The sequence below is a fragment of the Leucoraja erinacea genome, chromosome 10 (genome assembly GCF_028641065.1).
Source record: "Leucoraja erinacea ecotype New England chromosome 10, Leri_hhj_1, whole genome shotgun sequence".
Classification (NCBI taxonomy): Eukaryota; Metazoa; Chordata; class Chondrichthyes; order Rajiformes; family Rajidae; genus Leucoraja; species Leucoraja erinaceus.
In genome coordinates, this window is record NC_073386.1 from 4,100,038 (window position 1) to 4,120,565 (window position 20,528).

A 20,528-nucleotide genomic window follows, 5' to 3' on the forward strand; every position below is an offset into this window, starting at 1 on the left:
AGCTTGAAGGTCAAATACTTCAATACTTGAAGGTCAAAACACAATTGGTGACACATCGTGTTAATACAATGAAAATGGAGACATTTAACAAGCGACTAACAGTGACACCCCCACTGTCTCGTGGAAAGCGGAGATTTTAATTATTTTCTTTCTACCGAATTTCAAAATCCGGATTACAAAACATGGGGGGGGGGGGGGGGGGGGGGGGATTGTCCCTCACCTCTCAAAACATGGGAGGGACGTGTTCCCCCCCTCAGGATTTCCGCCCATGCGCAGCGGTAGAGTTGCTGCCTTACAGTGCCAGAGACCCTGGTTCGATCCCGACTACGGGTGCTCTCTGTACGCAGTTTGTACGTTCTCCCCGAGATGGCGTGGGTTTTCTCTGGGTTCTCCGGTTTCCTCACACTCCAAGGGCATACATGTTTGTAGGTCAATTGGCTTCGGTAAAAAAATGGTCAATTATCCCCAGTGTGTTGGATAGTGCCAGAGTGCGTGGATCGCTGGTCATCACGGCCTTGCTGGGATGACGGGCCTGTTTCCGCCGCCGTATCTCTGAACTAAACTAAATTAGACCTATTTATATTTCAGCCGACATCGATCCTTCCAAAAGCAATTATCAAATTATGCAACTTAATTACGAGGTTTTAGCTCGCGAAAATTCCCCAGCACACATGAACGATCAAGTGACTGCTCTTGATTACATTGTGAACAATGAAGAGTACAGTACAGGAACAGGCCCTTCAGCACACAATGACTGTGCCAAACACAATGCCAAGCTAAACAAAATTCTTCTGCCAGATGCACATCCCTTCATACCTTGCATATTCATGTGCCTGTCTAATGGCCTCTTAAACAAACATCTTCCATCACCAGGTGTTCAAGAAGGAACTGCAGATGCTGGAAGATCGAAGGTACACAAAATTGCTGGAGAAACTCAGCGGGTGCAGCATCATGTATGGAGCGAAGAAAATAGGCGACGTTTCAGGCCGGTTTCGGCCCGAAACGTCGCCTAGTTTCTTCGCTCCATAGATGCTGCTGCACCCGCTGAGTTTCTCCAGCAATTTTGTGTATCTTCCTTCACCACCCTTGGCAGCGCATATCAGGCACCTACCACTCCATGTTCAAACTTGCTCTGCACATCCCCTTTAAATTCCCCCACCCCTCATCACCGCGATCATAAGGCTATGCCCTTTGTTACATGACATTTCCACCCCAGGGAAAAAATAGCTCAGTTTAGTTTCTTTTAAAGAAAGCACATCAGTGCCTCTACTTCCTGAGAAGATTACGGAGAGTCGGTATATCAAGGAGGACTCTCTCTCTCTCTCGAGCTTTTACAGGTGCACAGTAGAGAGTATGCTGACCGGTTGCATCGTGGCTTGGTTCGGCAACCTGAGCGTCCAGGAGCGGAAAAGGCTGCAAAAAGTTGTGACCACAGCCCAGTCCATCATCGTCTCTGACCTCTCTACCATCGAGGGGATCTATCGCAGTCGCTGCCAGTATCATCAAGGACCCACACCATCCTGGCCACACACTCATCTCTCCGCTGCCATCAGGTAGAAGGTACAGGAGTCTGAAATCTGCAACATCCAGGTTCAGGAACAGCTTCTTCCCCACAAGCCATCAGACTATTAAACACAACTTCAAACAAACTCTGAACTATAACAGCCTATTGCACTTTTATCTGTTTTTTTAAGTGTGTATATATGTATGCATTCTATGGCCACACTGATCTGTTCTGTATTTATGCCCACAATATTCTGTTGTGCTGCAGCAAGCAAGAATTTCATTGTCCTATCTGGGACATATAACAATAAGCTCTCTTGACTTCAGATACAGGGTGCAAACAGGCCTTTTGACACACTGAGACCAGGCTACTTCTATGTTATCCCACTTTTTTCGTCTACTCCCCTACACTGGGAGCATTTAGAGTCCAATTAACCTACAAACCCGCACTTCCTTGGAATGTGGGAGGAAACCGGAGCATTCAGAAGAAACAGGCCTTTAAGCCTAAAGGGTTCCCAACAAGGTATGTCACCTATCCATGTTCTTTGTGGATGCTGCCTGACCCGCTGAGTTACTCCAGCACTTTGTCTTTCTTTGGTAAACTAGCATATATATATATCACAAACAACAGATGTCCCAGCACAGATCCATGCAGAACTCCACTATCACTGACCTCCAGCCATGGTAACACCATTCCAGCATCACCCCCTTTGTTCTATGATTAAGTTATGCTGGCGTAGCGGTTGCTGCCTTACAGAACCCAAGCCCCCGGTTCGATCCTAACTACAGGCATTTGTTGAGACGGAGTTTGTAAATTCTCCCCATGGCCTGCGTGGATTTTCACCACGATCTTCGGTTTCCTTCCACACTCCAAAGACGTACAGGTTTGTAGGTTAATTGGCTTGGTACAAATTTAAATTGTCCAAGTGTGTGTAGGGCAGTGTTAATGTTCAGGGATCGCTGGTCGGCCCAGACTCAGTGGGCCGAAGGGCCAGTTTCTGCGGTGTATCTCTGAACTAAACTCAATCTAAGCTACCAAGACACTGTGGATGGCATGCATCTTAATCATCTGGAACAGTATCCCATAATGAATGACTTCTTTAGTGCATCAAAGATTTCTTACTCAAAAAAATGTTAAGATTAGATTCATATCACTATTAATACATGCCCAGTAATTTTTAATAGTTTGCATCAAGCCATCTTATAGCATTGAGAATCTTTAATAGATTAAAATCAGTCTCATTCCATAATTTAAAAACTAGATACAAAACTGATCCAATTTGGCATTAAAATAACATTAGAAAATCCATCATACTAATGCATAGAAATCACTCTGCAGCCCTAAGTGGTACATTATTGATAAAAGCATTTATGTTGCTTTCTTGTACAGATAACCTGGGAATACTTGAGACTGATACATCAAAGCAGAGCTCTTGGAGCCTGGAACCACCATTCATAGTGCAGAATGCAAGGAGCGGTTTTAGTTTTAGAGATACAGCGTGGAAACGGGCAGTGACCTGATAGACGTATTTAAATTTATGAAAGTCATAGATAGGGTAGACAGTCAGAACCTTTTTCCCCCAGGATGGAAATATCAAATAATAGAGGGCGTAGCTTTAAGTTAAAAGGGACAATGTTTATTGATGTCCAGGGCAACTTAGTTTTATTTTTCACAGAGGGAGGTCAGTGCCAGGAATACACTGCCAGGGGGTGGTGGGGATAGTGGCGTTTGAGACTTTATGGATGTGACAGACTCATGGATGTGCAGGGAATGGAGGGATATGGATTATGTGAAGGCACAGAGGAGTTGGCATTATGTTCGGCAAGGACATTGTGGGCTGAAGGGCCTGGTCCTGTGCTATTCTGTTTTCCAGTTCAGACCCTGGTCTTCAGCTAGAACATCGGTAATTCCTGTCCACCCTCAATGATGCTGCTTGGCCCGCTGAGTTTAGTTTAGCGATACAGCGTGGAAACAGGCCATTCTTCCCAACGAGTCCATGCCGGCCAGCGATCCCCGCACACTAACACTATCCTACACACGAGGGAAAATTTACAATTATACCAAGCCAATTAGCCTACAAACCTGCATGTCTTTGGAGTGTGGGAGGAAGTTTCATATGAAGACAGACTGGATAGACTCGGCTTGTACTCGCTAGAATTTAGAAGATTGAGGGGAGATCTTATAGGAACTTACAAAATTCTTAAGGGTTTGGACAGGCTAGATGCAGGAAGATTGTTCCCGATGTTGGGGAAGTCCAGAACAAGGGGCCACAGTTTAAGGATAAGGGGGAAATCTTTTAGGACTGAGATGAGAAAAACATTTTTCACACAGAGAGTGGTGAATCTCTGGAATTCTCTGCCACAGAAGGTAGTTGAGGCCAGTTCATTGGCTATATTTAAGGGGGAGTTAGATGTGGCCCTTGTGGCTAAAGGGATCAGGGGGTATGGAGAGAAGGCAGGTGCAGGATACCGAGTTGGATGATCAGCCATGGTCATATTGAATGGTGGTGCAGGCTTGAAGGGCGGAATGGCCTACTCCTGCACCTATTTTCTACGTTTCTATGAAACCGGAGATCCCAGAGAAAAACCCATACAGGTCATGGGGAGAACACACAAACTCAGTACAGACAGTAGTCAGGATTGAACCCATGTCTCTGGCGCTGTAAGGCAGCAACTCTACTGCTGCGCCACCATGCTGACCTACAGTAGTTTGTTTCCTGGTCGTTGGTTAAATCTTTCATGCAGAACAACAAAACAATTGAACACAGCGGTTTGTCAAAAAAACTTTAATAGAAAACAATTTTTACAGAAGGCATTTTAACATGATGTAGTGTAAATCATTTCTTGTTTTCAGTAGTTCAATACAGGTGCATTGCTTTCGGCAAAGTAGTCATTATAATTTTTGTGGCCTTTCGAAGCCCAGTTATGACGCTCCATTTGCACTGCGTACGCTTAATAAATCAGTGCTCGGGAAGTCATTTTCACTGGGAGTAACTATTTTTCCCTTTTATTGAAAGTGCAGAAGAAAGTTTGCTGTGTTTTGATCCCATAAGATTTCAAGCATCCAAATTTTGAATCATGAATTAGACCCGCCCTCCAAGTCAGTTATTTGTAAGGTGCGAATTTGGACAGATTGGTGGAGGAGTGGAGATGGCAGGTGATGCCTCCTTGGCCGGTGAACTTCCAGGCATCAATAGGTCATGATGGGAATGTTTGTGGCATTATATCTATGGCTTGGTGTAGCTCCAACCACATATACCTGTGACTCGAGTACATACTTTGGCCATCATACACCTCTACATGTAGAGTGGGCCACACCAGACCCAATACGTAGGCCACCCAGAGATGTAGCATGGGGCTATGCCACACACCCAGAGATGCATGGGGCTATGCAACACACCTCAATAATGTAGCATGGACCACTTCAGAAAAATCTACCACCCCAGACCCTAACATTGACACCAAATTTGGATGCTCTTTTGAGAACGGTTTTTGAGGTAAAAGATTAATTTTAAGCTACAGTTAGAGTTATAAGATATATAAAAAATGTATTAAGAACCAATACCATATTGAAAAAAATCATAGCAATAACAACACAAATCCATCAGGATGTAGAACGAAAGAGTTTAAATAAATAAAGATGTTTACGATTATGGACATCCAATGCACGATGCAATCTCGTTAATTATAATCGAGTGCACAACGCATTAAAAAGTGAAGTCAACTTTTTTCCCCAAGCAATGAGTGAAAAAAGTTATACAGTTTGACTCACCGATCAAGGATTATATAAAAATGGTTCTGTTTGGGAAGTCCTGGCTGAGTCTTCACCATTGAGTATCAAAGGCCGGCTCTTGAATTGGTGGAAGGGGTAGGTGGTTCAGACAAGAACATCGACCCAGGTAACGACAACCACAACTGCCACAATTAAACTCCAACCTACATTCAGGCAAGTCAATGGGCAATGTGTATTTACAGATTAAATGAACCCAAAACGGGAGGTGCGAGATTTATTACTAACAATAGAAATCCTATCCAATATTAGTTTAATCGACTGCCCTGGTACCAATCATCCCCAAAAATTACCAAGCAATTTGCTCCTAAAAACCACATGCTATCAGGCACACCATGGTAAATCAAATTAAGGCATTCAAATTTAGAAAACGAGACTAGTTATAAAAACACCTTTTTTTGGCTTGCATTTCTTTGTACGAAGATCAGATACATTAGGCCCACATGTTTAAAAAATAGACAAAACCACCACTGGGTTGAGGGGAAACATTCTTAGAAAATCTTTGGTCCGATACCATTTATAATATGTGATGTATATTGGTGCCTGCTTTATTTAGGATTCTGATGGGAACTGCCAACATGAGCAACACACTTTACATCTCCTTAGTGCTACCACCAAAATTAACCAGGGGTGGCATACATTTTTAAAACGCTCTATATTCACAGTTACGCTTCGACAGGCCTTCGCTTCTAACTGGGCTTGTTGTTTAATTATTCACTGAAGTAAACCTTTCTCGAATTTTTTTACTACACTTTGCCCAGTGATAAATAGCCATCAAGGTTTACATGGGTCTCGTGTGCCTTAATGATAGCATCTCGCACTGCTCTCTAGTGGTAACCAGGGTGAAACAGACACGGTAAACCAATCAATAGTTTATCGAGACCTGTCGGGAAAGTGTGAGATTAATAAAGATAAGCTTGCCTTTAACCCAACAACCGGTGGGAAGATAGTGGCAGAGGGTGAGGGTGGTACCCTGTGGTTTACTGGATATTCTTTCGATGAACTCGCAGGACAAATTGAACACATCAATTAAAAATGTGCTCACTCTGCTATTCAGGCTGCAGAGTCCATTTGACATTTTTTTTTAAAAAAGGAATAATCAATGAAGAGTTTCAAAACGCTGCCTATTCATCCCTATTGAAGTGTCAGCACTAAAGTCTTCCCTTCTTTGCATCACCTATTGCTCCCCAAATATCAAAAACAAACTCGTCTGGAAACGCAAAGTCGCCCAGCGCTTCATCGAGTGCCACTGCAAATTCATCCGGGTTTTTCTTGTCCTTGCCGACCTCGACCATGGTTGCAGCTGAAAGGAAAGCGGAAAAGAAGGTTTTTAACCAAAGCGTGCGCTTGTATAACGCCCGGAACATAGTTGAAAACCGTCCTAGAGACAGAGTCACACACCACAGAGACAGGCCCTTCCACCCACTGTCCATGCTGACCAAGAAGATCAGTACTTTGGCAATTTTACTTCAAATTTCAAATTTTTTATTTATTTTTTATTTTTTTTTTAAAGATAAGAGTCAATAAAAGAGGCTCCAAGATGTGCCAGGTAATTCTCTGCATCCTGGTCCCGGGAGTGTGAAAACACACACCACCAAATTCGGGGACAGCTTCGTCCCAGCTGTTATCAGGCAACTTGTTATCAAGTGGAAGGCAGCTTCTCGGAACGGAGGCCTGTGACTCGTGGCGTGTCTCAGGTTTCGATGCTGGGCCCGTTACTGTTTGTCACCCACATGAATGATTTGGATGAGAACATACAGGGCAAGATTAGCAAGTTTGTTGATGATACAAAAGTGAGTGGTTTTGCAGATAGTGAAGATGGTTGTGAAAGATCGCAGCACGATCCGGATCAATTGGCTAGGTGGGCGGAGGAATGGTTGATGGAATTTAACACAGAGAAGTGTGAGGTGTTGCATTTTGGGACGTCGAACAAGGGATGTCGCCAGACAGGGATGAACAATTTCTGGAGTTCATCCATGCGGTCTTATCAAATTGGGCGTCAAAACTGCACACAATACTCCAGGTGTGGTCTCACTAGGGCCCTGTACAACAGCAGAAGGACTTCTTTGCTTCTATACTCAACTTCTCTTGTTATGAAGTTCCTTATTTTTCTTATTTGTGCCAGTTCCCCATAGCCCTCATTTACTTTATTTTATTTTTTCTTTCAATTACCAATGCATCTCCACCGCTCAGACTCTTGCCAAAAAATCTTTGCCATTGCATATCCACTGTCAACCCTTTAAGTATAATCAGCCAGTCTATCCGAGCCAATTCCCGTCTCATATAGTCAAAATCTCCTTTGTGCAAGTTCAGGACTCTAGTCTCTGAATTAACCGTGTGACTCTCCATCCTAATGCAGAATTCCACCATATTATGGTCACTGTTGTCCAAGGGGCCTTGCACAACAAGATCGCTAGCTAATCCTTCCTCATGACCCAATACCAAGTATAGGATGGCCTGCCCTTTAGTCGGTTCCTCTACCTATCAGTTTTGAAAACCCATCCCCTATACATTCCAGGAAATCCTCATCCTCAGCACTGTTACCAATTTGTTTGGCTTAATCTATATGTAGATTAAAGTCACTATCCCGTCATTTAAGAAACAGTTAGACAGGTACATGGATAGGACATGTTTGGAGGGATATGGACCAAACGCAGGCAAGTGGGACTAGTGTAGCTGGGACATTGTTGGCCAGTGTGGGCAAGTTGGGCCGAAGGGCCTGTTTCCACACTGAAACACTATGATTATAATCCCACCACAACCAGAGAGCAGCGCTGAACTACTCTATCAACCTCTTTGATGACCTTCGGACCTATCCGTAGTCAGACTTTGCTGGCTTTACCTTGAACTAAACGTTATTCCCCTATCATGTATCTGTACACAGTAAATGGTTTGATTGTAATCATGTATTGCTTTCTGCTGACTGGTTAACACACAACAAAAGCTTTTCATTGTACCTCAGTACACGCGACTATAAACTAAACTGAAATTTAACTGAGTGGGTTTTCTATTTTTCATTACAATCGCTGCACTCCTTTAAACCTCTACACCACACTGCGGATGGCTTGATTTGATATTTAGTTTAATTTAGAGATACAGCGTGGAACCAGGCCCTTACAGCCCAGCGAAACCACGCCGACCAATGATCACCCATACACTAGTTCTATCCTACACACTACGGACAACCTACAGAATCCAATTAACCTACAGCCCTGCACGTCTATGGGACGTGAGAGGAAACCGGAGCACCCGGAGAAATCCCATGCGGTCACAGAGAGTTCGTACAAACTCCGTACAGACAGCACCCGTAGTTAGGATCAAATCCTGGTCTCTGGCGCTGTGAGTAAGCAACTCTACCACTGCCCCACCGTGCCGCTCAATTGTAATAATGTATAGTCTTTCCACTGACTGGATAGCAAGCAACAAAAAAGCTTTTCGCTGTAACTCAGAACACGTAACAATAAACTAAATTAAACCAAACTAAACTTACGCATGATATAAATATCAATAAACTCACCGAGTTCTGTGTCCCTTATACCCATATAATTTTCTAGCAGGTCGTCCACTTTACTAATGGCTTTTTCTTCAAATTCAGTAGGCTGTTGATAAAAGTTAATGAAGAATGAAAATCAACAAATTTGACATGAAGATAGATCGACACATTTGTTTCAAAAAACAAAGTACCCTCATTAGATTAGCACCGCTCACAAACACAGGATTTTACAAAGCATTTTGCAGCCAATTCATTCTCTTTGAAGTGCAGTGAACATGATTGTTAATAGGAACAAATCGAGACAGCAGAAACAGCAGGAAAATCTTGGCAAGAGTCTGAGCGGTGGAGATGCATTAGTAATTGAAAGAAAAAATAAAATAAAGGAAATGAGGGCTATGGGGAACTGGCACAAATAAGAAAAATAAGGAACTTCATAACAAGAAGAGTTGAGTATAGAAGCAAAGAAGTCCTTCTGCAGTTGTACAGGGCCCTAGTGAGACCACACCTGGAGTATTGTGTGCAGTTTTGACGCCCAATTAAAGGAAGGACATTCTTGTTATTGAGGGAGTGCAGCGTAGGTTTACAAGGTTAATTCCCGGAATGGTGGGACTGTCAAATGCTGAGAGAATGGAGTGACTGGGCTTGTATACTCTGGAATTTAGAAGGATGAGAGGAAATCTTATTGAAACATATAACCATTTTACAGCACGGAAACAGCCAGCCCTACAAGTGGTGAATCTGTCCCTGTCCCACCTGCCTGCACTCATACCATAAGGGTAGTTGAGGCCAGTTCATTGGCTACCTATACCTTAAGAGGGAGTTAAATGTGTGCCCCTGTTAGTTCCAAGGGGATTCTGAAGAGTCCTCTTGGAATGGATTCTCAAAGGGAAAAGCTTGTCCACATCAACTCTGTCTTTCCCTCTCATCATTTTAAAGACCTCTATCAGGTCCCCCCTTAACCTTCTGCGCTCCAGAGAATAAAGACCTAACTTATTCACCTATCACTGTAACTTCGTTGTTGAAACCCAGGCAACATTCTAGTAAATCTCCTCTGTACTCTCTCTATTTTGTTGACATCCTTCCTATAATTGGGCGACCAAAATTGTACCCCGTACTCCAGATTTGGTCTCACTAATGCCTGTACAATTTTAACATTACATCCCAGCTTTATACTCAATGCTCTGATTTCTAGCATACCAAGAGGGGACCACCCTCTTATATAGAAACATAGAAACATATAGGTGCAGGAGTAGGCCATTATTCGAGATTCCACCTTCAAGGAACTATGCACGGTTATTCCCAAATCCCTCTGTTCAACTGTATTCTTCAATTCCCTACCATTTACCATGTACGTCCTATTTTGATTTGTCCTGCCCAGGTGTAGCACCTCACATTTATCAGCATTAAACTCCATCTGCCATCTTTCAGCCCATTTTTCCAAATGGCCTAAATAACTCTGTAGACTTTGGAAATCCTCTTCATTATCCAACATATAAGCATATAGGAAACATATAAGATTATTAAGGGTTTGGACACACTAGAGGCAGGAAACATGTTTCCGATGTTGGGGGGAGTCCAGAACCGGGGGCCACAGTTTAAGAATAAGGGGTAAGCCATTTGGAACAGAGATGAGGAAACACTTTTTCACACAGAGAGTTGCGAGTCTGTGGAATTCTCTGCCTCAGTATGCAAGTACATACTGAGGCAGAGAATGTAGGTAAACCTTGTTCCGTAGAACACGCCATTCTCTCCCACTTACCAATTCCTCCACAGTTGCAGGTCCCTTCGAACGTAATCGTAGTGTTCCCCTTCCTGTGCCGATCTTGCCCTCACCCCCTGGCTTTCCTCGTGATCGGGGTTCAATCACATCTGAGAGAAGGGGGACATAATAAATTCAATTTGTATTTATAATCATATATCATAATAAATTTGTTAGTCCTTGCTGTCTCCTCCTCCTTTTTCCTTTCTTCTCCCCGCCCCCCCACCCCGATCAGTCTGAAGAAGGGTTTCGGCCCGAAACGTTGCCTTTTTCCTTCACTCCATAGATGCTGCTGCACCCGCTGAGTTTCTCCAGCTTTTTTGTGTACCCATAATAAATTCAACTTCATTTTAGAACATTTCGTCTGCAAAATGGCTCCACTAATGGCAGATTTCCCCCTCAGAGTGATGAAGAATGCTCATGGCATTTTGTACTCAAGGCACTGGAATGGGACGTGATCCAGAGGTTCGAGGTTGGGTAAGAATCATCCATAAATCTTTTTGTTTAAGAAGGAACTGCAGATGCTGGAAAATCGAAGGTAGACAAAAAAAAACCCAGCGGGTGAGGAAGCATCTATGGAGCGAAGAAAATAGGCAACGTTTCGGCTTCTTCTGAAGGTCTCGACCCGAAATGTTGCCTATTTCCTTCGCTCCATAGATGCTGCCTCACCCGCTGAGTTTCTCCAACATTTTTGTCTACCGTAAATCTTTTTAGTACAAGTCAAGTCAAGTTCATTTGTCACATACGCATACGAGATGTGCAGTGAAATGAAAAGTGGCAATGCCTGCGGATTGTGCAAACTGCAAAACAGAATAGAACAGAATCAGTAATTATTGATTTTACTTCACTTTAGAGATGCAGCACGGAAACAGGTCCTCTGGCCCATGACGACCAGTGGTCCCTACACACACTAACACTATCTTGCACACACACACACACACTCACACGCTATCCGTACAGACAGCACTCGTTGTCATGATCGAACCCGGGGCTCTGGCACAGTATGGCAGCAACTCTACCGTTGCGCCAACCCAATCGTTGATGATTTGTGCAGCTTGCAACGGTGATTCAATAAAGCACGCAGCAGATACCAATTTTAATCCCTGGACCGTGCAGCAGCAAGAGATGGAGCCAAAATCTGACAGACAAATAAATCAATTCCAGTCAAGGAGCTTTGCTTCAACTATGAGTCACTTTGGCCTGAACTGCCAGTTCCCCAAGTTGACATCCACAGTGAAATTTTAAAGACAGCTTGGAGTATTGTGTTCCGTTTTGTTGTGTTGAGTATTGTGGTCACCGCAGCATAGGAAAGATGTTGTCAATTGAATTGAATATATTTTATTAGCCAAGTATGTATACACACAAGGAATTTGCCTTGGTACTTTGCTCACAAGTAACAAGACGATGTACAGTAGACAATTAAAAATAAAACATTATAGTTTATCAGGCTGGAAACTGTGCAAAGATTTACGAGGATGTTGAGGGCCTGAGTATGGGGCAGAGGTTTAAGACTGAACTGCAGATGCTGGAAAAATTGAAGGTAGACAAAAATGCTGGAGAAACTCAGCGGGTGAGGCAGCATCTACGGAGCGAAGGAATAGGTGACGTTTCGGGTGACCCGAAACGTCACCTATTCCTTCGCTCCGTAGATGCTGCCTCACCCGCTGAGTTTTTCCAGCATTTTTGTCTATCTATGGGGAGAGGTTGAGCAGGATAGGACTATTCCTTGGAGTATAGGAGGATGAGTGGTGATTTTATAGAGGTGTACAAAATCATGAGAGGAATAGATCAGATAAACGCACAGAGTCTTTTGCCCAGAGTAGGGGAATCAAGAAGCAGAGGACATAGGTTTAAGGTGAGGGGAGAAAAGACTTAATGGGAACCTTTGGGGTAACTTTTCTCACAACGGGTGGTGGGGGTATGGAATGAGTTGCCGGAGGAAGTAGTTGAAGCAGGTACTATTGCAAGGTTTAAGCAGTATTTAGATGGATGCAAGGATGGTTCAGGTTTGGAGGGGAGACCCGAACCACAGTCTGAAGAGGGATCTCGACCCGAAACATCACCCATTCCTTCTATCCAGAGAAGCTGCCTGTCCCGCTGAGTTACTCCAGCATTTTGTGTCCATCATCGGTTTGGAGGATATCGGCCAAATGCAGGCAGATGGGACTTAATGTGACCCCACTTCGGAGCTTTGTAGGCTCCAGCCGCAGGCCCGGTGGACAGGAACATCGGGAGCTCACAGGTCCCTGGTGGGAGACCACTTTTCGGAGCTCCCGCAATGGCAGCTTCTCCTGCCGGAATCGCGCGGTTTAAACAACTCGGAGCGGGGCCTAACATCGCCCCGCGCGGTTTAACGGCCGCGGGACTTACCATCGCTCGCCGGGGCAATTAACATAGGCAGCCCCAGTTCGCCTTGATGTTGCAGTTGGACTGCTGGACCGCGGGAGAAGAACAAAGGAAAGAGATAAGACTTTTGCCTTCCATCACAGTGAGGAGGTGTTGGAGATTCACTGTGATGGATGTTTGTGTAAATTGTGTTAAGTGTGTGTCTTGGTTTTCTTTTTGTAATGTTTGACTAGAAAATGCAATTTCGTTCAAACCAAGCTGTTTGAATGACAATAAAATGCATTCTATTCTATGCTTCTAGTGTATATGGGGCAAGCTGGTCGGCGGGGGAAGTTGGGCCGAAGGGCCTATTTCCATGCTGTATGTCTATGACTCTATAGCTCCAAAGCAGATTTAGATCAACTGAACACTTAGCTCGCCAATAGGCAGCTTAAAATGGCAACAGGTCTGGGCACACAGTAGCACCCTGCAGCTCCACATGCCTCTGTAATGCATTACCATCTGCAGCACTGCACTCTCTCCCATCACATTAGGAGGAAAGAACATGCAATCATTTACACATGGCCTTAATCTCATTACAATGTCAGCCCAATTTGGTGTTCTTGTGTTTTCCCAGAACGTTGTGGGTTCAAGTTTCCACTGCAGAACATTGAACACAAAAATAAAATCTAGACTGGCACTCCGTGAAGGGCACGGTCAGAGGTGCCAACTTCTGGCGCCTCATCTGCTCTCCCACTTTGCTTTAGTTTCATTTAGGTGATAGTGTGGCAACAGTCCCTTCGGTCTACAGCGACCATCGATCACCCATTCACACTGGTTCTATGTTATTCCACTTTCACACCCTACACATTAAGGGGAATTTTACAGAGGAGAATTAACCTGCAAACCCACAAGCCTGGAATATGTTGGAAACTGGAGCACCCGGAGAAAATCCACAATGGCCACAGCGAGAACGTACAAACACCACATAGACAGCACCCGTAGTCAGGATCAAACCCGGGTCTCTAGCACTGTGAAACTACACCTGTGTTCTACTAACAAATTTAGCCTCTAACTTTCTGAATATACAGTGCCCTCCATAATGTTTGGGACAAAGACTCATCATTTATTTATTTGCCTCTGTACTCCACAATTTGAGATTTGTAATAGAAAAATCCCATGTGGTTAAAGTGCACATTGTCAGATTTTAATAAAGGCAATTTTTATACATTTTGGTTTCACCATGTAGAAATTACAGCTGTGTTCGTACATAGTCTCCTCCCATTTCAGGGCACCATAATGTTTGGGACACGTGGCTTCACAGGTGTTTGTAATTGTTCAGGTGTGTTTAATTGCCTCCTTAATGCAGGTACAAGAGAGCTCTCAGCGCCTAGTCTTTCCTCCAGTCTTTCCATCACCTTTGGAAACTTTTATTGCTGTTTATCAATATGAGGACCAAAGTTGTGCCAATGAAAGTCAAAGAGACCATTATGAGACTGAGAAACAAGAATAAAATTGTCAGAGACACGAGCTAAACCTTAGGCTTACCAAAATCAACTGTTTAGAACATCATTAAGAAGAAAGAGAGTACTGGTGAGCTTACTAATCACAAAGGGACTGGCAGGCCAAGGAAGACCTCCACAGCTGATGACAGAAGAATTCCCTCTACAATAAAGAAAATCCCCCAACACCTGTCCGACAGATCAGAAACACTCTTCAGGAGTCAGGTGTGGATTTGTCAATGACCACTGTCTGCAGAAGATTTCATGAACAGCAATACAGAGGCTACACTGCAAGATGCAAACCACTGGTTAGCCGCAAAAAAATAGGATGGCCAGGTTACAGTTTGCCAAGAAGTACTTAAAAGAGCAACCGCAGTTCTGGAAAAAGGTCTTGTGGACAGATGAGGCGATGATTAACTTATAACAGAGTGATGGCAAGAACAAAGTATGGAGGAGAGAAGGAACTTCTCAAGATCCAAAGCGTACAACCTCATCTGTGAAACACAGTGGTAGGGGTGCTATGTCCTGGGCATGCTGAATGTACTGGCTCACCTATCTTCATTGATGATACAACTGCTGATGGTAGTAGCATACAAGCAAAAGCTAAAATGGCTGCAATGCAGGCATCACCAGACAAGACACCCAGCAACTGGTGATGTATGAATTGCAGACTTCAACCAGTCACTGCATGCAAAGGATATGCAACTAAACAGGACTACTCTCATTTACATGACATTGCTGTGTCCCAACCATAATGGTGCCCTGAAATGGGGGGGACTATGTGTAAACACTGCTGTAATTTCTACGTGGTGAAACAAAAATGTATAAAAAATGGCCTTTATTAAAATCTGACAATGTCCATTTTAACCACATGTGATTTTCTTTTTATTACAAATCTCAAACTGTGGAGTACAGAGGCAAATAAAAAAAATGATGGGTCTTTGTCCCAAACATTATGGAGGGTGCTGTACGTCTCCTTATTCTTCCTAATAACGTGCACTACCTCATTGGGTCTCTTTGGAGAATCTCGGGTTATCTTTGATCAGACTTTACTGGTTTTATCTTGCACTAAACAATAGTCACATTAATCACTGTACACTGTGAATGGCTCGATTGTAATCATGTATTGTCTTTCCGCTGACTGGTTACCACGCAACAAAAGCTTTTCAGTGAACCTCGATACACGTGACAATAAACTAAACTCAACTAATTGTCTGAAGAAGGCTCGACCCGAAACATCACCTATTCCTTCGCTCCATAGATGCTGCCTTACCCGCTGAGTTTCTCCAGCATTTTTGTCTACCTTCTACTAATATCAACATCCTCTGATCTTTCACTACTCGCCTACACTAGCGGGTATTTACGGTAGCCAACTCACCTGCCAACCAACACATCACTGGGATGTGGGAGGAAATCAGAACACGTCGGGGAAAACCACGCAACAAAAGCTTTACAGTGTACCTCGGTGTGACAATAAACTAAACTCAAATACCTTATTTGTTATTAACATCATGTTGAAAGTTATGGAGTCATCATACAAGCTTAGCAAAACGGGAGGAGAGTAACTATCGAGAGGTTGCACAACGAAAAACATCTGTACGCAAAGGCCAAATTAAGTTGAGAAATTCCGTGACCTGGCCCGTGCGTCAACTCAAACAAACCCAGTATTATCCACAAACCTCCCTGAGGAACAGTAATGCTCACGTATTTACTGACAGAAATGAAAATCTTTGCCAGAGACCCCCAGTTAAGGTGGTTACGACATCAGACAAAAATCTGTTCCTTTCTCAATTTGGTCTCTGTTCACTCTCCCCACCGTGGTATGAGTAATTCAACAGGTATTCGCCACAGAACAACTCATTTTGTAAGGGGGGGGGGGGGGGGGGGGGGGGTGGAGGGAATAAAAGTAATTCAGCATGGAAACAGGCCATTCAGCCCAACTCGTCCATGCCGATCAAGATGCCTTGTCTCAGCTAGTCCCATTTACCTGCATTTGACCCGTAACCATCTAGACCGTTATTATCCGTGTACCTGTCCAAGTGCCTTTAAATGTTATTGTAGCTGCCCCAACTATCTCCTCTGGCAGCTCGTTGTATGCAAGTTCATTGGTCATAGGATCAGAATTAGGCCATTTGACCCATCGAGTCTATTCCCCCATTCAATCATGGCTGACCCCCCTTTCACTCTGAGCCCCGTTCTCCTGCCTTCTCCCCCTGACACCCGCACTAATCAGCAATATGTCAACCTCCGTCTTAAATATAACCAATGGCCTGGCCTCCACAGCTGTTCATGGCAAAGAATTCAAGAAATTCACCAACCTCTGACTAAGTAAATTCCCACCACCTTCTAGAAACATGGAAACAGAAAATAGGTGCAGGAGGAGGCCATTCGGCCCTTCAAGCCAGCACCACCATTCATTGCGATCATGGCTGATCGTCCCCTATCAAGAACCCGTGCCTGCCTTCTCCCCATATCCCTTGACTCCACTAGCCCTTAGAGCTTTATCTTCTGAATGAAAAAGTTGCCCCTTGGGTTCCTGTTAAATCTTTCCCCTCTCACCTTAAACCTATGTCTTCTGGGTCTTAGTTCCCCTATCTTGGGTACAAGACTCTGTGCATTCACCATGTCGATTCCCCTCATGGCTTTATACACCTCTAAGATCATCTCTTAGCCTCTTGCCCTCCAAGGAATAAAGTCCTAGCCTGCCCAATATCCCCCTCACGTCCTCGAGAAGTATGGAGACGAACAGGCTTACCATGTGGCTCAACCAAAAATATAAATATCATAAATCCAAAGCATTCAGGTGGGTGGCACGGTGGGTGACGCAGCAGTAGAGTTGCTGCCTTATAGCACTCGCAGCATCCGAGACCAGGGTTCGATCCCGACTACGGGCGCTGTCTGTGCGGAGTTTACACGTTCCCCCCCGTGACCTGCGTGGGTTTTCTCCGAGATCTTCGGTTTCCTCCCACACTCCAAAGACGTGCAGGTTTGTCGGTTAATTGACTTGGTAAATGTAAAAATTGACCCTAGTGTGTGCAGGATAGTATTAATATGTGGGGATCGCTGGTCGGCGCGGACTCGGTAGGCCAAAGAACCGGTTTACACGCTGTATTTCTAAACTAATCTGAACTAAGTCTATTCTCCTCTAGATCTCAGACAAGCTGTTCTGTTAACAGTGGTTAAGGCAGAGGTTCCCAACCTTTTTCGTTCCGTTTACCCCTGGCAACTTTAATAGCACATAACAATGTTATTTCACTAATTTATGAACTAATGATGAACTGATACTGGTATACCAGAACCAAACAAACAGTCAATAAGAAAAATTGTAATCCAGAATCAACAAATTTACCCCGTGGGTAGGAAAAATGTACCCTCTAGGGGTAAATTTCCCCAGGTTGGGAACCTTTGGATTAAGGCATTTATATTGTTGATTTAACTAATTTTGTAAATACAGGTGCACAACCTTTTATCCGAAAGCCTTGGGACCAGACACTTTTCGTAATTCAGAATTTTTCGGCTTTCGGAATGGAAGATTTTTAGCGTAGATTTTAACGGCTGGCTCAGTGGTAGAGTGCTCGGCTCGTATCCGCAAGGTCGCGAGTTTGCGCCTCGATCCCGGCAGTTACTCGATCGCGAGTTTGAGTCTTCAATGTAGTTTTTTCTTGCAGAATAGGAGAGAATAGGGAGGGTTAGGCTGGGATCATTCTCTGCGAGATGATCTTAGTGCGGGAGACAAGTGTAGGAGAGGTGTACTGAGTGTGTGGGCAGAACTTTGGAAGTGATTGCCCACCATTCTCAAAAGCCGCTGTGTCTCCCTGTCCCTCCAACTCCAGAGGAATCCGCTCCCCGATGGGCCGCTACTGCGACAAGTGGCAGTTCGCCCACAGCCCGAGCTGCGCCCCCTCATCCGCAACCCGGGTTCCTCTGGAGTTGGAGCGGGGCTGGGCTAGAGTTGTTGCTGGCTGTGAGTCTCTGGGATCTCCGTGCTTGCAGTGGGCCTGGGGGTCGGTGTCCCGATGAGGGGGCGCAGCTCGGGCTGTGGGCGAGCTGCCACTTGTCGCTGTAGCAGCGCATCGGGGAGCGGCTTCTGGTGGTCCTGACGTCTCTCAGCTCCTGTCCAGGGGGACGGCCGGAGACGTCAGGACCAACAGGAACCCGCTCCCCGATGCGCCGCTACAGCGACAAGTGGCAGTTCGCCCACAGCCCGAGCTGCGCCCCCTCATCTGCAACCCGGGTTCCTCTGGAGTTGGAGCGGGGCTGGGCTAGAGTTGCTGCTGGCTGTGAGTCTATGGGATCTCCGTGCTTGCAGTCGGTGTCCCGTTGGTCCTGACGTCTCCGGTCACCCCCCTGGAATGGAGCTGAGACTGGGAACTGTACCGCCCTTGCCCCCTCCCTCTGCAACTGCAAACAACCCCACAGTTCCCAGTCTCAGCTCCTGTACAGGGGGGTGGCCGGAGACGTCACAGCCCGAGCCATCAGCTTCTGTCCCTACGGGGACAGCGGAGAGCGTGTTCCTCTGGAATTGGAACGGGGCTGGGCTGCTGCTGGCTGTGGGTCTCTGGGTTCTCCGTGCTTGCAGTGGGCCTGGGGGTCGGTGTCCCGTTGGTCCTGACGTCTCCGGTGATTGGCACTGGCTCCAACGTGAAGACAGTGCAAAGCCCCCGCGCCGGTGCAATGCGCGGGGAGCTGGAGAGGGGAGGGAAGGGGTCACACACATGGCCGGGAAGCAGAGGGGTGTAGGTGGGGTGAAACTGAAGGAAGCGACAATTTGCTGCTGCCTGCCCGCTGAGTTAAAAAGTTCCCACGCAAGACTCACGATACACTGTGTATCGTGAGACTACCGTGGGAACTTTTTAACCCAGCGGGCAGGCAGCAGCAGATTGTCAATCATTAACCCTCCCGCGCAATATACCCTCACCTTCTCTTTTATGAATGGGGATTTAGTTCCCCTTTCTTCGAGGACCGACCGGAGGTTCCGCTGTCACCTCAGCGGGCCGCCCTCGGTGAACGTTTTCAAGGACCTTTCTTCAAGGACTGAAAAAATGTCCGCTATTCGGAGGTTTTCGTTATTTGGATCTTCGGATAAAAGGTTGTGCACCTGTATTTGCATTTATTTTATGAGATTTTGGACACAGCGCATTCATTTTTTTTTCCAGGATAATGTCCCACCTCCGGTCCAATGAACCTGACCATTATCGCACGTGGAGAAAACGATAAAGAGGTGATGGTGGGAACTGCCATCTTTACCAGCTGCACGCAGGACTCGTACACTGGGTGCTCAATCACGGTAGAGGGTAGTTAGAGAGGCCACCTATCCTTTCACTGTTTGGAACTGGTCAATATTGGGTCAAGTTTTGTTTTGTTTTGGTGAAAGATAGGTGAAAGTGTGGAAAGGGGCTCACCAAGTCCATGCCGACCAGCAACCTGTACACTTGTTCTAACCTACACACTAGGGACAATGTACAGAAGCCAATTAACCTACAAATCTGCACATCTTTGGAATGCGAGGGGAAATCAGAGCAACTGGAGGAAACCCACACGGTCACAGGGAGAAAGTACAAACTGCACACAGACAGCACCCATTGTCACATCAGCCCCGGGTCTCTGCCGCTGTGAGATGACGACTCTACCGCTGCGCCATCGTGCTTCTCCTGGTCAAAGACGTCAGGATTCCAACTCAGAGGTGAACCGATTACACCATCATAGTTGAAAGACAAGTCATCAATGCCGGGTCGCTTCAGTAAGGCAGAGGGAAGGGAACAAACTTGGGGAGACTGGGCCTGATGTTGGGTTATATTTCCACGCATTGCAGAAGACAAGTCAGGGCACTGTAGGATGGAAGATCGGACGAGGGCGAGTGGGAGACCCATGCCGTGGTGCACAGGCATCGTCTTTGGAGCTTACCAAAGGCTTTTGTAGTTTCCACCAGTTTCAGCGTGAAGGCCTTGCCTTTCGGCAACTCCTTCAGCATCTTGGCCACTTCGTAGTGGCGACAGCCCACCACGCCCTTGCCGTTGATTGACTCGATGTGGTCGCCGACGAGGATGACCTTGACTTGGTCGATGATGCTGCCCTCTTTGATACGCTGCGAGAGAACGGGAGAGGGAACTTTGTTAGTTCAAAGCAGCAAAGAACCAACGCCATTTCTTATTACTA

At 45.4% G+C, this 20,528-nt stretch overlaps 1 protein-coding gene across 1 annotated transcript in view; it reads right to left on the reverse strand.

Moving 5' to 3' along the window:
* Positions 1 to 4,274: 4,274 nt before the first annotated feature.
* gipc2 (GIPC PDZ domain containing family, member 2) overlaps positions 4,275 to 20,528 on the reverse strand; it is a 55,699-nt gene continuing 39,445 nt past the window's right edge. The window contains exons 3-6 of the mRNA XM_055641307.1: positions 20,277 to 20,457; positions 10,546 to 10,655; positions 8,811 to 8,892; positions 4,275 to 6,596 (exon numbers count right to left, since the gene is read on the reverse strand). Of these exons, the coding sequence (XP_055497282.1) occupies positions 6,445 to 6,596; positions 8,811 to 8,892; positions 10,546 to 10,655; positions 20,277 to 20,457 (525 nt within the window). The 3' untranslated portion in view covers positions 4,275 to 6,444. The remainder of the gene's footprint in view (positions 6,597 to 8,810; positions 8,893 to 10,545; positions 10,656 to 20,276; positions 20,458 to 20,528) is intronic.